At 32.9% G+C, this 14,385-nt stretch overlaps 1 protein-coding gene across 6 annotated transcripts in view; it reads right to left on the bottom strand.

The window, feature by feature from the left end:
* Positions 1-14,385, bottom strand: part of SPOPL (speckle type BTB/POZ protein like) — a 72,095-nt gene that overhangs the window by 12,360 nt on the left and 45,350 nt on the right. For all 6 annotated transcript variants that reach the window (XM_044768982.2, XM_070507609.1, XM_044768980.2 and 3 more), the window contains 6 exons: positions 8,993-9,129; positions 8,687-8,808; positions 8,269-8,420; positions 6,245-6,372; positions 742-919; positions 607-662 (listed from right to left, as the gene is read on the bottom strand). In XM_044768982.2, the coding sequence (XP_044624917.1) occupies positions 607-662; positions 742-919; positions 6,245-6,372; positions 8,269-8,420; positions 8,687-8,808; positions 8,993-9,070 (714 nt within the window). In that variant the 5' untranslated portion in view covers positions 9,071-9,129. The remainder of the gene's footprint in view (positions 1-606; positions 663-741; positions 920-6,244; positions 6,373-8,268; positions 8,421-8,686; positions 8,809-8,992; positions 9,130-14,385) is intronic.

Below are 14,385 nucleotides of genomic sequence, written 5' to 3'. Positions count from 1 at the left end.
TGGAGTTGTCCAGTTGGAGCACTAAGGCTCACATGTAATGCAACCAGCAAAGAATCAACCTCTGATCTTTAATCTGACATTTCAAGATGACAGGTCAAAGAGAAACATCTGGGATAACCAAATAGGTGATGTTTTGATTACAGTTAATGTATAAGAATACCGATGTAATTTATACCGTTTTTGTTAAATCTAATAAATATCCTCTTATTTTAGTAGTAGAATGTAGGCATTATTTTTGTTCTAGAAAACAAATTCCAAAATCAACTCATAAAGTCTAGAAAGGAAGAATATACATCTTAATCAGAGAACTCTCAAATAGCTACGGACCACAACAGTCCTTTTGGAAAACCACCCTTTTGGATAACAACTACCCATTTCTTTTGCCGCCAGATGAGCATAAAAATAGCTGTTATTTGGAACATTCACCCACATTAGGCTACATCTATTGTTCTATTATAGAATACATGCCTCCCCCCCCTCACCGTCTTCTACTTCTTTCTGAAATCACAGTATTAACAAAGAGAACCTGCACCATTATTTTTGAAATACACATTCCAGTATTCTGTATTTGTACAAATTAAATATTAGCCTTTAAACCATGTTTACCTTTTTGCTTTCTTCCATTTCATGTTCAAACATTGCATTAAAAACTGGGGATCGAGCTGTAACAAGATTAAGCATCATTATTTAATGCACAAATATATGAAAGAAATGTACTGTATTACCAAAAGTAGAAAGTACCTGCAAGTACAGATTTATGAGCTTTAAATTCTTGTCCTCTCACAAAAAAACTGCAATCTGTAAATCTTGTGTTTTCCCAGAGATTACCTAAATCTTCTGCTAGTCGACATTCAGGCACCTTCAAAGTATTTGTATTAGTATGTCCTGATATATTTACTGAATCTTGGACCACACTCACCTAATAAAAAAGGGATAGCAAAAAAGAACACTTTTACAAATTAATAACAATTACTTACTAAGTCTATACTTAAATTTCTTATCAATAAAATCTTTTGGATAATTCAATATACTCCTGATCAAAACTGCTAACACCGGGAAATTGAATTTAAGCATACAATTTAAAGGAGAGAATATAGAAAAAATTCGAAACAAAGTAGATCATTTTGAGGTGACATTTTATGTAAATAAATGGCTTATCGACTGGTTGGAATGCTTGTTCATTAAAGTAACTACAAAAACTATTTCTCAACAAGAGAAAGTCTTAATATGATGTCAAAAGCAAAAGGAGAAGACAATTTTGTGAGGTGGAGGAAGAAACTTCTTTAATTTTCATTTTCTCATACTACAGACCTATCAACATTTAAAGTTTATTATACACACAATAAACACAGCGCTACCCTCATAGTAACTTTTTACAGTATTAAAAAAGGTTATAAAACTACAGTCTATGATAGACAATTTGGGAAATATTTTAAGTGTTGTTCCTACATGTTTCAACTCTAGTAAAACTGATTTAAATATCTAGTTATATTGATTTAAATTTTAAAGTACAAGAATTCTCATAAAAGCAACTGTAGTTATTAAAGTTCATGGAAATCTTTTATAAAAAATCAACAGTAAGAATAATACAAATAGAATTTAGTTTGATTTGCAGACTTTTTATTTGCCTATGAAATAATCAATAAATAAAAGTTGGTATGATTACAAAATTGTTTTTATAGATTCCAATATAATACGAATTAAATTATCTCATTAAAGATGACTACATACTGAATTAAAAATACACTATTGACTAAAAGTCTTGCACAACACTTTTAAGGTATTCTAATATTAACATGAATTTCACATTAAATTTAATAAGTTGAAGAAAATACTACCTCAACTAGTAAAGCAAATGTTTCAGAACAAATAAACGATCTTTTACAAAAATGCTATATTAGTTATCTACTGTTTTAAGCTGCTAAGTTTTATGGTCATTTGTTGTGCAGCAATAGATAACTGTTCAGTTAAAAACATATGCCATAAGGTTCTAATTAAATAAAAGTAGGTATAAATTAAGAACAAGTATAAATACAGTAAACTATGTAGAAAATGTAAATTAGAAATGGATAGAATTGGACTGAACTACTAACATGCTAACACAAAGTAATAATGCTCCAACATAAACACTTGGAGAATATGAACTCTCTGAAGTCCTCATTCACCCAGATGTATAAACATGTAGCATATGAATGGACATTTCTAAAGAAAAACCTTATTTTCTGAGGACATTTTTATTAATCACTTTGTTTTTCCAACTTGCATTATTAATCTTTTGGAATCGTGTGTGTCATAGAAATCACGTACTCCAATTACCTTATTTCATAAAAAGATTTCAAAATGACATCAAGACAAAGTGACCAAAGTGTCCTCAATCACACTGCTACTATCAGAAGACTAGAGCTACATGCCCAGATTCCTTTTTTTAGCATTCTTTGTACTACACAATTATTTCTTTGGATATTTTTAAAAATTAGTAGTACTACTTTAATGTAACTACGGTTCAGAAATGATTTATTACAATAATCTGGTGAGATGTTTTTCTAAATACAGGAGCCAAGATATTGTGTACATAAATAAATCCACCAATAAAGGTTTTCCTCTAAGCTTTTGATTATTCAAATTGTCTCTAAAATTTTAATAACTTGCAAAACAGAAAAAAAGCTTCACTAATCCTTACCTCATTGCCTTGTTACACCATTATAATTTAATGACACATAAACCAAAAATGTTGGTGTTAATATTCCAGGTTTAGGTAGGGATCAGTTTTTTATCACATAGTATTTATTCTTTCCTATCAAGCATTGCTCTTGAAATTTCTAGGCAGCAGGAACAGGATCAGTTCAATTGCATAAAGTATGCAGTGAAGTTATAAAAAAAATGTGAGGCTATTAATTTAGGAAAAGATTTCTAAATCCTAAGTATTGTCTATTACCCTAACTCAAAATAATATAATGTAAAAATCTGACAAAAATCAGGTGACAGAAGAAATAAAAAGATCAAAAAAACAAAGGCATTATTATCAGGCATATATATTGATGATGTTATATTTGTATTTTGTATATGTAATAATTCAGAAGAATTTGTATTATTGACATACAATACATAATATTATCATAGCAACCACAAATTTTAACTAAGATATAATTAACATTTCATACTCCAAAAAGTATTCAAGAGACTATTTATAGAGCAGAAATTAATGTTATAACAATTGATATGCAATGAATTCTGATGACTGTTTTCTTGATATCTATAATTAAGAAATTAATAAAATTTTCGGTTTTTAGTACATATTCAAATACAGGTAATGAACATGTTTACTGAATGGAACCTAGAGTAAAAAATCCAGAAAGAAGGCTGAGTTTCTTTCCTGAGGTTAAATTGTTGTTCTTTCAAAGTAAAAGTGCAAATGCACAATACACAAACTTCACAAATGGTGCAAAGCAAAACCTCAAACTCAGTGGACAGCTCTTTTTCAAATTTGCTTCTGGCTCAACCCTGAGAATGTAATTTAGGCTAAAGATGTACACACGCAGGCTTTAGTCAACTATGACTACCCTGGAAATCTGGGTCTCCTCTAGTGTGGAATTAGGTGACTACTGGTTTCAATTTTTAAAAATCTCAAGTTTCCATTCAATTCTGAAAACTAGGAAATTTACAAAGGTGCATAGTACTAAAAATTTTGCCACTCTGATCAACTACCTAACCATCCTTCACACTGGCTCCAAAGTGAGAAACTTTTAATAGTCCAATTTCACATCATCTTCTAGAATAGCAGGTCTTAAGACTTTCTGACTTTCATAGATAGGTATCCTTTTTAAAAATTTGGGTGATAGAAGCAGGGTTGTTAACTTTTCATTTTGCCATGAAAGGGCTTTTTAGAGAATAAAACCCAACTTCCATCCATTATCACAAGTATTTTAAAACAGAAAAGTATCTTAGCAACAGAAAAAGAGGAAGGGGAAAAAGGTACGTCCTCCTAAATTAATTTAATTTCATGAACAACTTGCTATCTATATTCTATCTGTAGATATATATTCTTCTGTATATGATAGTATGGCATTGGTCGATAGACGGATTATTAAAATCTGTTGGATTTCAGAAGATGAATTAATCTAATCAATTTTCTGTTTTTTTTCCTACTTATTCCTCAATTCCTGTCTTCTGCATTACTTTGAGAGAGAAGGGGCAGAACTATTTACACTGCTAGAAATCTCTACCTCTAGCTACTTGATTCATAATATGGAACTTGCAAGATTAAGTTATGTCTTGCACAAAAAGGTAGCAGCAAACTGCCTTACCTGTCTACAGCACCACTTGCAGGGGAGGGGGAGGAGGCAGTTCTTTAGGTAGGGCAGTGCAATGCTTCCTCCTCTTCTGCAAGCAGTGCTGGAGATGCTGTAGAAGGAAGGGCATCAATGAGAGGTATGGAAGAAACGGTGGATGGTATGAGGAATGTTTGTTCAAAGCATTTTCTGCCTGCCTATGTTAAAAACAGTGCTCAGGGTATAAATGTCTACATCAGTAAAAAGGCACATGTTACAGTATCCAAAACTGAATCTGATCCATGCCAACTTAAAATGTATGTCATGGTGGGTTCTATTTTTAGGAGGTCACTAGTGTGTATAACCTAGCATGTAGATAGAAAGTATACTTCAAAAATATGTACTGAAAAAAGATCTTAATTTCAGCCTTCATTCTGAATTTCTTGGTTGTCTAGGTTCCAGCGCAATATGCTTAGGAGAATATTTGTAAACAATATTTCAATTCTAAAAGAAAAATCTTCTTAAAAAGTTTATTCACAAAAAGACTTTCAGCTGTAGGTTTGTTTTTTTTAAAACTGGATTACATAGCCTTTGAAGGTCCTTTAAATTCTAAGATGATGTGATTTAAAAAAATTAGCATGCTGAAATTTAAGGTAACTGCTAAAATTCTGGAAGAGTCTACATTAAGGATGCTAAAATTTTTAAATAACATAATCTATATTTATTTAGAATACTACTTAGAAGATCTGTCTATTGGCAACAAATGCTTTAGGATTTTTTCTCCCCAAATTATTTAATGGTGAGCTCTGCTCAAGACACTTGTGTTATGTGTTTTATCAACCAAATAACTGTATTCGTAACAAATTCATCATACAGTTCATTTAACTTATCTAAGTGAAAATAAGATGCACTATATTTGCACTAGGTAGTCTCTGGGGCCATATTTCAATTATTCTTCTGACACAGCATAATGTCATACAATTAGCTTGTAATCTTGTCAAGAAATTTTACACATTTTCTATAAAGAGATTAAAGCTAATTTAGTAGCAGTTAAGGAAGCTGTCATGCTTCTAAGATACTCATCTATCTATAATAACCCATTGAAATATATTTAATGTTGAGTTTACTTGATCATAACCTTTTCAACTGGCTTTCCTATGAAAATTATCCAACTACTTTAAACATTCTGAAAAAACTATGTTGCTGATGTATATTCCCTATAAACTCTATAATCCTTGAAATCACTCCAAAGATGAATCTGAACAATTTGTATAGATAAAACTATGACATGATAACAATGATAGAAGCAAATCCAAATCTCAAATTAAGACAAATCATAAGTGTAAATTATTGGCAGGGGCAATGCTGATAAACTTTAAAATCTGACATTTTATATATATAAATATACCTCATAAGTTTGTCAACAGACATGGGCATATCTTAAATACCTGAGATGCTATAGTTTATAACGTTAACATCTATCTGATTAAAGGAACCCAACTGCTTTAATGAACAAAAAGCTTCCCAATCATTTTTAGGCACTTTTACTACCATTCAAGTATGGATTCAAACTGATAAACTACTAATAATGTTTAATATGTTCAATCTGAATATGACAAAAATTACTGATCAGCTATGTCAAAATTATTCAAAGTGAAGAAGATATTTACATACTTTCATATAAAGATATACACATCCATAGTCTTCCTAAGAGGAAGAAGTACTTAGTATGTGGTAGTATAACTGCACATACAATTTAGAGGTAGAAATACGACAGAATTTTTTCAGACTGGGCCACTATACTGATTTCTAAGACAATCTAGTCAGCTTTCACTGGTAAAACATTTACAAATAAAACCTCAGCAATTATAGAAATTACTTAATTTTCAAAGTATGCTCAATATTGTTCTAGTTTATATTTTTGCTTTATCACCAAATATAACCATGCTGTTCCTTGAAATAAAGAACGTACCCACCTCACAAAATAATGTAAGCTTGTCATCTGGTAAAAGACCATTAGCTTCATCAAGCAAAAAATCCCTCCGAATGAATTTTTTAAAACCCCAGTCCTTCCCTTGCACAAATCGATATGCTCTTTGGCTTTCTAGTGAAAAACAGAAGTTTAAATAAAACAAGTATCCAAGAAACATTTTTGTTAATGATAACATAGTTAAATGAATGTGCAAAAATAGGACTTGGCTAATACATATCCACCATCAAAATTACAGATACGTGTGTTCATAAACCAGATGTTCCACAGCGCTACTCAAATTTTGGCCATCATCAATGAGCTCACTTTCAGATTTCTGGATCTCCAAGGAAAAAAACAGATCAAATCTTGTGAAGAAGGAAGAGATTTTAACACATCTAGGCTCTTTAATAATGAAGTAGAAACAAAACACACTGGCAGACATACTACATATCTAACAGCAGAACCCAGTTAGAAACATACCTCTCACTCCTGCTTCTCCCTTTAAAGATGCATACTCTAAATCCCCAGGGTATCATCCTTTAAGCTTTCCTGGCACATCCATCCCACTGATTTAAATTTTACTGAACTAGAGAAAAATCCATTAATAGGCGAAAACTAAATAAAGTCCCTTATCTTTCCCAAATTTTTAGACATAATTCCTTCACCCCTAAAAACCACCTCCATAAAGTCCAAAAGACAGTTTTAGTATAATTTATAAAAGATTTAATAAATGCCTGAAGCAAGTGTTTCAAATGCCTAACATACTATATAACAACTGTATACCATGAAATAAACAAGATCCTTTATAGAAAGTATTCACTATCTGTTATATAAAGAATAATTAGAAGCAGAAAACCTATAATAAATCTAATTGAAATATTTCATGTTATGGACTGAATGTTTGTATCCCTTCAAAATTCTCATGTTGAAACCCTACCCCACAATGTGATGGTATTAAAGGTCAGTAATTGGGATTAGAAGAGGTCATGCGTTCAGGCCTCATAAATGGGATTAGTGTTCTTATAAAAGAGAACCCACAAAGCTCCTTAGCCTTTTCCACCATGTGAAGACAGTGAGAAGTCAGCAGTCTACAACCCAGAAGAGGGCCTTCAGCAGAATCTGACCATGCTGCCACTCTGATCTTGGACTTCCCAGTCTCCAGATCTATGAGAAATAAATGTCTTGTTTATAAGCCACCCAGGCTGTTGTACTTTGGTACAGTAGCCTGAACTGCCTAAGACCCTGCACTATCTTAAATGTCAGACAACGTGAAAATGCATGTGAAACTATGTATTACTTCAGTAATAAAAGATATTATTTAAAAATGTGGTTTTGGAGGAGGTTTTTTTATTGTAATGACATTACTTGGTTCTGTGATTCACTTCTAGAACTCACTTAAAATTTAATGTGGCAATTCATGACATTATTTTCCTACTATGCACATTGTGCATTTCCTACAATATTCTTCTATTATGAACCTCCAGGCTACACGGTTTTAGCTGGCTAGACATGTGAAGCCTAAAATGAATTTAACAGGTCCTGAGACTAAGGAAAACTGATTTCCCTTCAGTCAGTGTTCAGTCCACTGCTCAAAAAAATTCTAGTGACAAAATATCAGGACATTCAGTTTGTTCTTCACATTTTATTATCTGGCAAAAATGGCGAGGAAGAAGAGAAATATTTCCTGAACACCTATTATATATGCCAGGCACTGAACCAGGCACTTTGCCCTAATAGCAACCATTTTTCCAAGTGACAAGGGAATGTCATTTTAAGACAAAGATTAGGTGAAAAACTTAAATTTTAATATTATTTGTAACTAATTTTACATGTCTTATGAAGTCTAAGACTTAGTAAAACAACCAAAACTCGACACCGGCATTTACAATTAAATAATGGCCATTTAAATATTTTAGGTTAAGCAGGTTATAGTGGAAAAAAATATCCCAAGTTTTTATGGGTCAAAGTGCAGAAGTCACAGTATGTAGTCACACAGAGACTCCTTCACTCAGTTTGCAAATCACTTACCCATTGCTTTTGTTTCTTCCCTTTTAGCGTTCAGAAGGGAAAATTTGAATTTTGCTCGAACTTCACTTTTTGGACAGCTGACTAAAAGCAAATATAAGGACAAGTAGTCTTTACTTTCATCATCTAATCCCTTTGGATTTACCCTCAGGCACCTAAAATAAAACAACAGGCTCACATGGAGGAATATAATACTTTAAACAGTGAAGAGAAAGGCAACAGTGAAATCATTTGTTAAATAATATCACGAACAGCACTCCCATCAATATCCCCGCGGTTCTCTAGAATTCTATATTATTAGGAACTTAGCACAAATCTAATAGAAAATTAGACTAATATCCATTTAGAAACAACAACAAAAACCACAAAGTAACCGATGATAACATCAAAAGAAAAAATTCAAAACAAACAAAAATCTTACCATTTCATTTTGTCACTGGGGCTAGATGAGAATGTTGAACTTTTTAACACTTCACCCATTTCCTCTCGACAAAAACTGAAGTTATTAATGGTCCACATATAGGAAAATTTTACTACTTTAACCTAAGAGATTCAGAAAACCACTTTTATAATGATGACTTTTAAACTTTTAATTTATCGCATGTTAAACATCCTATGACCCACTCTTCTAACACTTCTAATAACTATGCCAAAGTGCTTCACAAAATTCTCAAAATACTATAAAATTTGTAAGTGACAAAAAGTAAGGCACTTTAACAGCATGTACCTGTGTATAACACCAGCTTTCTGCTATAGGACCAGTGGACATATCTCCAGGGAGAGGTGGGGTGGGTTCTCGAGACATTGCCACTTTATCGCAGTCTTCCAAGATTTATGCAATATCCTACACAGCTGAGTACTTTACTACAAAGAAGAGAAGTTTCATTTACTGATCAAAAAGTTTAACTGACTGAATCAAGAGGGAAGAAGTATTTAAACAGTCATAAAACAATTACTTTCCCAAATTAGATTATGAGGAAATATGAAGATTTCATTATTTAATAATTTTTAAGAAATGAAGTCATAAGTCTTTGTGACATACAACATTTGAAATCTAAACAATACTTATAGACAAGACATTATTTTATAAAAGCACACTTTGCAACATATGACAAATCAAAAAATAACATATAGCTAAATGGTAAGATCATAAACATAAAATCACAAAATAACATGGAAAGTTACTGGCAACAATTAATATCTAATTCACCTTCCTTCCTTCATCTTTTCATTGACATATTCATGGAAATCAAAAGGGCTGTAAAGAGAGAATAGCCCTGGAAACTATAAATATTAGTTATTCAGCTGTCAGACTCCAAAGTTTTGACCAATTAAAACACAGAATGGGACTTAACAGGCAATACTATACAAGAACAATTATCTAGATTTCCACAGAAGTCTACCTCTACCTCAAACAGGTTCCTGATAAGACTTTGTCCCTATCAGAGACCTCCCTACGAGATAATCTCTACCATATCATGACATTTCCTCCCAGTTAGCTGTTCTTGTACTACATCCATTTGGTCTCGTAATAAATTCATCATAACCTAGCCAGGACATTAGTGACTAGATGATGATGCTTTGCAACTTGTAAAGTCTGTAAAAGAAAACAGGCAAAATCCAGAAGAGCTACATAAGTAGTGCATGTGGCAGGGAAGTTGGCGTGGATGTCTCAAGATTACATTCCAACATAGGGACTTAAGTCGAGAATCCTCTTTTCATTCAAGAATAATTAATAAGGGAAGAAAACCACACGAATCTTATAAAAAGAAACTACTAGTAGAAAAAAGGGCAGGACTTCATCTCAAATACAGAAGAAAATATTTACTTTGTGTCTATACTCAATGAAACCATAGTGTGAAATGAGAAAACAATGACTAAAGAAAGCCACCTGAAAGATACATAGAACAAAAAGATCTAAAAAAGGTATGAAAAAATTCGAAAGTACAAATGAAGGACATTAAAAACTGCAGTAGAAACAACCAAAACAAGCCATCACTGAGATATACTTCTGTGGAATTCAAAATCAGAAAAAAAATGCTACAAGTATACATGTTCCTTTAAAGGAACAAAAATCAAGATGGCCCCATTTTTCTCCTCATTGCTCTATGTCTGAGGAAAACAGGATAATTACTAGAGTTCTAAGGGGAAAAGACCTGTAGCACAAGGATTTTACAGTGCATCATGTTTTCATTCATGGTGAAACAAGCACAAATTCATTTCTAGATGTGTAAAATATGTATACCACCTCCATAGCTATTTGGTGGAGGGACGAATTCAGTCAAGTTATTTTCTAGTCAAAGACAGATGAATCAAAAGGAAAAACAAAGACAAAAATCTCCATCATAATGAAGAAGTTCTGATTTTTATAACTCTGAACACGTATAACAAATCCATAATGTTTTAAAACTATATGGTCATGTCAAAAAATAGTTCTTAAGGCACTGTGACAAAATAAGTCAAGTGAATAAAATGTTAAGTAAAATTATTCTTAAGGCACAAAATCAATGGGCACAGGACTTAGTTTTGGAACTATATAAATTCATCTGATCCTTAGAATCAAGAAATAGCTGATTCAAACCAGAAGCCATTTCATGGGGGGAAAAAACCAAACAAACTGCCAACTTAAATGATTTAAGATTTAGTTCAAATGAACAACTAAATTTGGCAGAAGAATCTGCCAAATTAATTATAATTCATTCATCCACCAATGCTTATTAAGTAGCTACTATTTATAATATAATCTTCAAGATCAGGAAACACGTCAGGAAAAAAAAAAATACAATGACAGGTAAATAAGTAACTAAGCAAGATAAATTGTAGTAAATGAAACTAAAAAAAGAGACAGACGTGGGATAGAGTAGTTGCTATGCAATAACTGAAAAATCTTCAAGTAGGTATCCAGGAGGCTACTTTAGATAGAGTGATCAGTTTAGGCTTCTCTGAAGAGTTGAGAACTAAAAGATAAGAAAAAACAGCAGAGACAAGTCAAGGGAAGGTGTCTGTAAGAGAGAAGAAAGGATAGCCAGTGCAAAGGCCCTAGGGCAGGAAAGAAATTGAGAGAATTTAAGGAAAAGAAAGTAATCCAATGTGGTTGATGTCACTGAAGAATTTTAAGCAGGGGAACAACAGTGTAATTTAGATAGTAGTAAGATAAGAATGACAGCTTTTCAGGGAATAAAATGGTGAGAAGAATCAAAGCAGGGAAACAATTAGGAGATATTAAGAATAGTTGGCAAGAGAGAGGGGTCACAGACTAATATGGCATGACAGTGGAGATGGGGAAAGTGGTCCTATCGATTGAAGACAATATTTAAAATTAACAGAATGTGTAATGGATTAAAATTAAAGGAAGGAGAAATCAAGGATAAGTCCTAGTGTGGGACCGGAGCAACTGGGGGGATAGTAATACGAGGTACTCAGATGAGGAAGGTTGAGACAGAAGAGTAATTGTGGGGGCTGGGGAGACTCAATTTCAATAAAGTGATGTATGCAATATCAGGAAGTCCTTCATATGGAACACTTTTAAATTAATCCTTTGTGATTAGATTGTTTATGTAATTTTCCTTTTCAATTATGGCATCAATACTAATACACTCACTCAAATACTTATGCAGGTTCCTTACATACAGGAGTTCCTATCATGTGATGCACCTATGGCATTACACAATGAACTGGGGAATCAGCAAGGTAACCAGGCAGTAAAGTCAGAAGGGTAACACTGGAAATAGTCTATCAAGAGCACCTAAAAGTCACAATCAGCATTAAAGAAAGGTGAAGAATGGATGTTCCTTAATTACACAAGCAAGAATAAAGGCGATGAATGATGGAAGAAAGTAAAAGTGCCTCCAAGAAAAGTGAATACACTATTTAAGAGCACCACACACTGTCACTTTCAAAAGAATTATTCACTTCTACATAAAAATTACATACTGCTCTTAAGTACCTCCAGTTATCATCTTCAATTACTTTTACAAATCACAAATGTTATTTGCTTTTATTTGAAAACAGTACGGCAAACAGGTAGCCACCCCACAGTAAGTTGAGATCACTAATAGACTACCATCATTTTAAACATGTTGGTGCCCCCTCCATATCTAACAACTTTATTAAGGTAAAATTTACATATCACAAAACTCATAAACTCATTCATTTTAAATGTACCGATCAATGATTTTTAGTGAACTTTTATCAACACAATGTAGTTTTAGAGTACTTCCATCATCCCAAAAGGTCCTTTCCACCTCCAAATTTGGGCAACTACTAATCTCCTCTCTATAGTTATACTTTGTCTAGAAATTTAATGCAAACAGAATTGTGCAATATGTAGCTTTATGTCTGGCTTCTGCTTTTTTTTTCCCCTAAGTGTTACAGTTTCCTGTTTCTTAGCATGTCTCATAATTTCTGGCTGAAAGCTGGACATTTCCAGTTAACATACTACAGCAACTCTGATTCTGAGTTGTTTTCCTATGGCTTGCTGTCTTCTTCTTAATAGCTTGCCTGGACTTAACTGCAGCATCTGTCTCCACCATATTGCGTGGTTGCTGATATTTCTGTCTAGCTTTTTATTCTTAAGTTTTTTTCCCTGCTTAACAAAGCTGCATGCAGGCGGTCCCCTTTCTTTCAAACAGTTTGGTGACAAAGCCACAGGTTCCCCACTCTGAGCCCCAAATCAAATCCACTCGATCTGACAGCAAAACTGCTGGTTTTCCTGGCTAGCCCCAGGCTGGTAAAACTACCATGGTTGTCTACTGTGCTGAGGTGGAAAAAGAGAGAGAGAGAAAAGAAATTCTTTGTCAGATTTATCCTAGAAACTCATCCTGGGAAAAGTAATACAACTGTGGAAAAAGATAAGTATAAACATAGTATGTTTTTGTGATATACATGTAGAACTACACAACCATTGAGAGTGTATGAAAAATTTTCTTAATGACATTTAAGAAATGTAGTATATAAAAAAATCAAAGAGTATGCCTAAAAAGATCTTACTTTTGTAAATATAAACAGCATATAGAGTTAATACAGGTACAAGTGCATAAAGAGAAACAGACTGGCACATAGATGCACCGAGTTGCACTTTGGCATTGCCATGATAATGCCGATAAGATATACATCTAAATATTACTAATCTCTGGGTGATGAGCTTTTTTCATTTGTTTATATTTTCTAAATATATTATTATGTTTTAATAAAGAAATACAAGTCATTATTCTTAAAAGAAGTAAAAAACATAGTTATTTGCATACTCAAATGAACCCACAGAAAATATGTTATGCGTGCGTTTGTGTGTATATGTTACTTTCCAAGTAGCAGAGATTGAGAGATGTCAGGTCAATGAAGATGGTAAGGCAAAGAAAAACACTGCAGATTAAAGTTGAGTTTTTATAAGAAGACACTAGCTAATTTAATACTAATAAAATATATAAATAAAAAATAAATTTCATTTTCTGGAGAGTAAAGAGGAGAAAGTTCTTTAATGGCTCTACAAGAGCTATTACCCTCCTCAAGTATAACACACAATGTAATTCATAAATAAAAGCAAATTAAATAAAAGGTTACAAAGATTTTTGTTTTCTTTCCAGCTTCTTCAAATGATGTAATTATGGGATGGAGATATGGAGAATGCTGGTGAAGCAGATTGCATTGGTGAGCACTGAGAAGACGACGCACCTTGTTTATTCTTCAGCAACTCTATGAGACGGGTGGTAATAATCCCATCTTAACCATGAGAAAATGATTAACGACAAGTTAAAAGGTTTCCTTTAACTGTAAGTAACCAGAAAGTGTTGATCACAAATTTACTGGCTCCAACGTCTATACTCTTTCTTATAGTCATGCTGCGTCTCCTGATATTACAGAGCTGAAACAGCCCTCAGCTATCTGGTCTAACTCTTCTTTTACAGTGGAGAACCAAGAAGAGAGAAATGGATTAGACTAGTTACATAAACTGTCCAAGTTTACACTGTTAGATAAATATTAAAAGATGGACAAAGATCTCCCAAGGTCCATTTCAGTGCTATGTCCAGTATTCCTTTTCTTTTCCAAAGGAAAAAAATGAGAAAGAGAGTAGACAATTAACCACATTCACGACTTCCTATTGCTGTGCTTGCAGAAAAGCTT

This window comes from Equus asinus, chromosome 4 (genome assembly GCF_041296235.1).
Source record: "Equus asinus isolate D_3611 breed Donkey chromosome 4, EquAss-T2T_v2, whole genome shotgun sequence".
NCBI lineage: Eukaryota > Metazoa > Chordata > Mammalia > Perissodactyla > Equidae > Equus > Equus asinus.
This window is presented reverse-complemented; position numbering and strand designations above follow the sequence as displayed.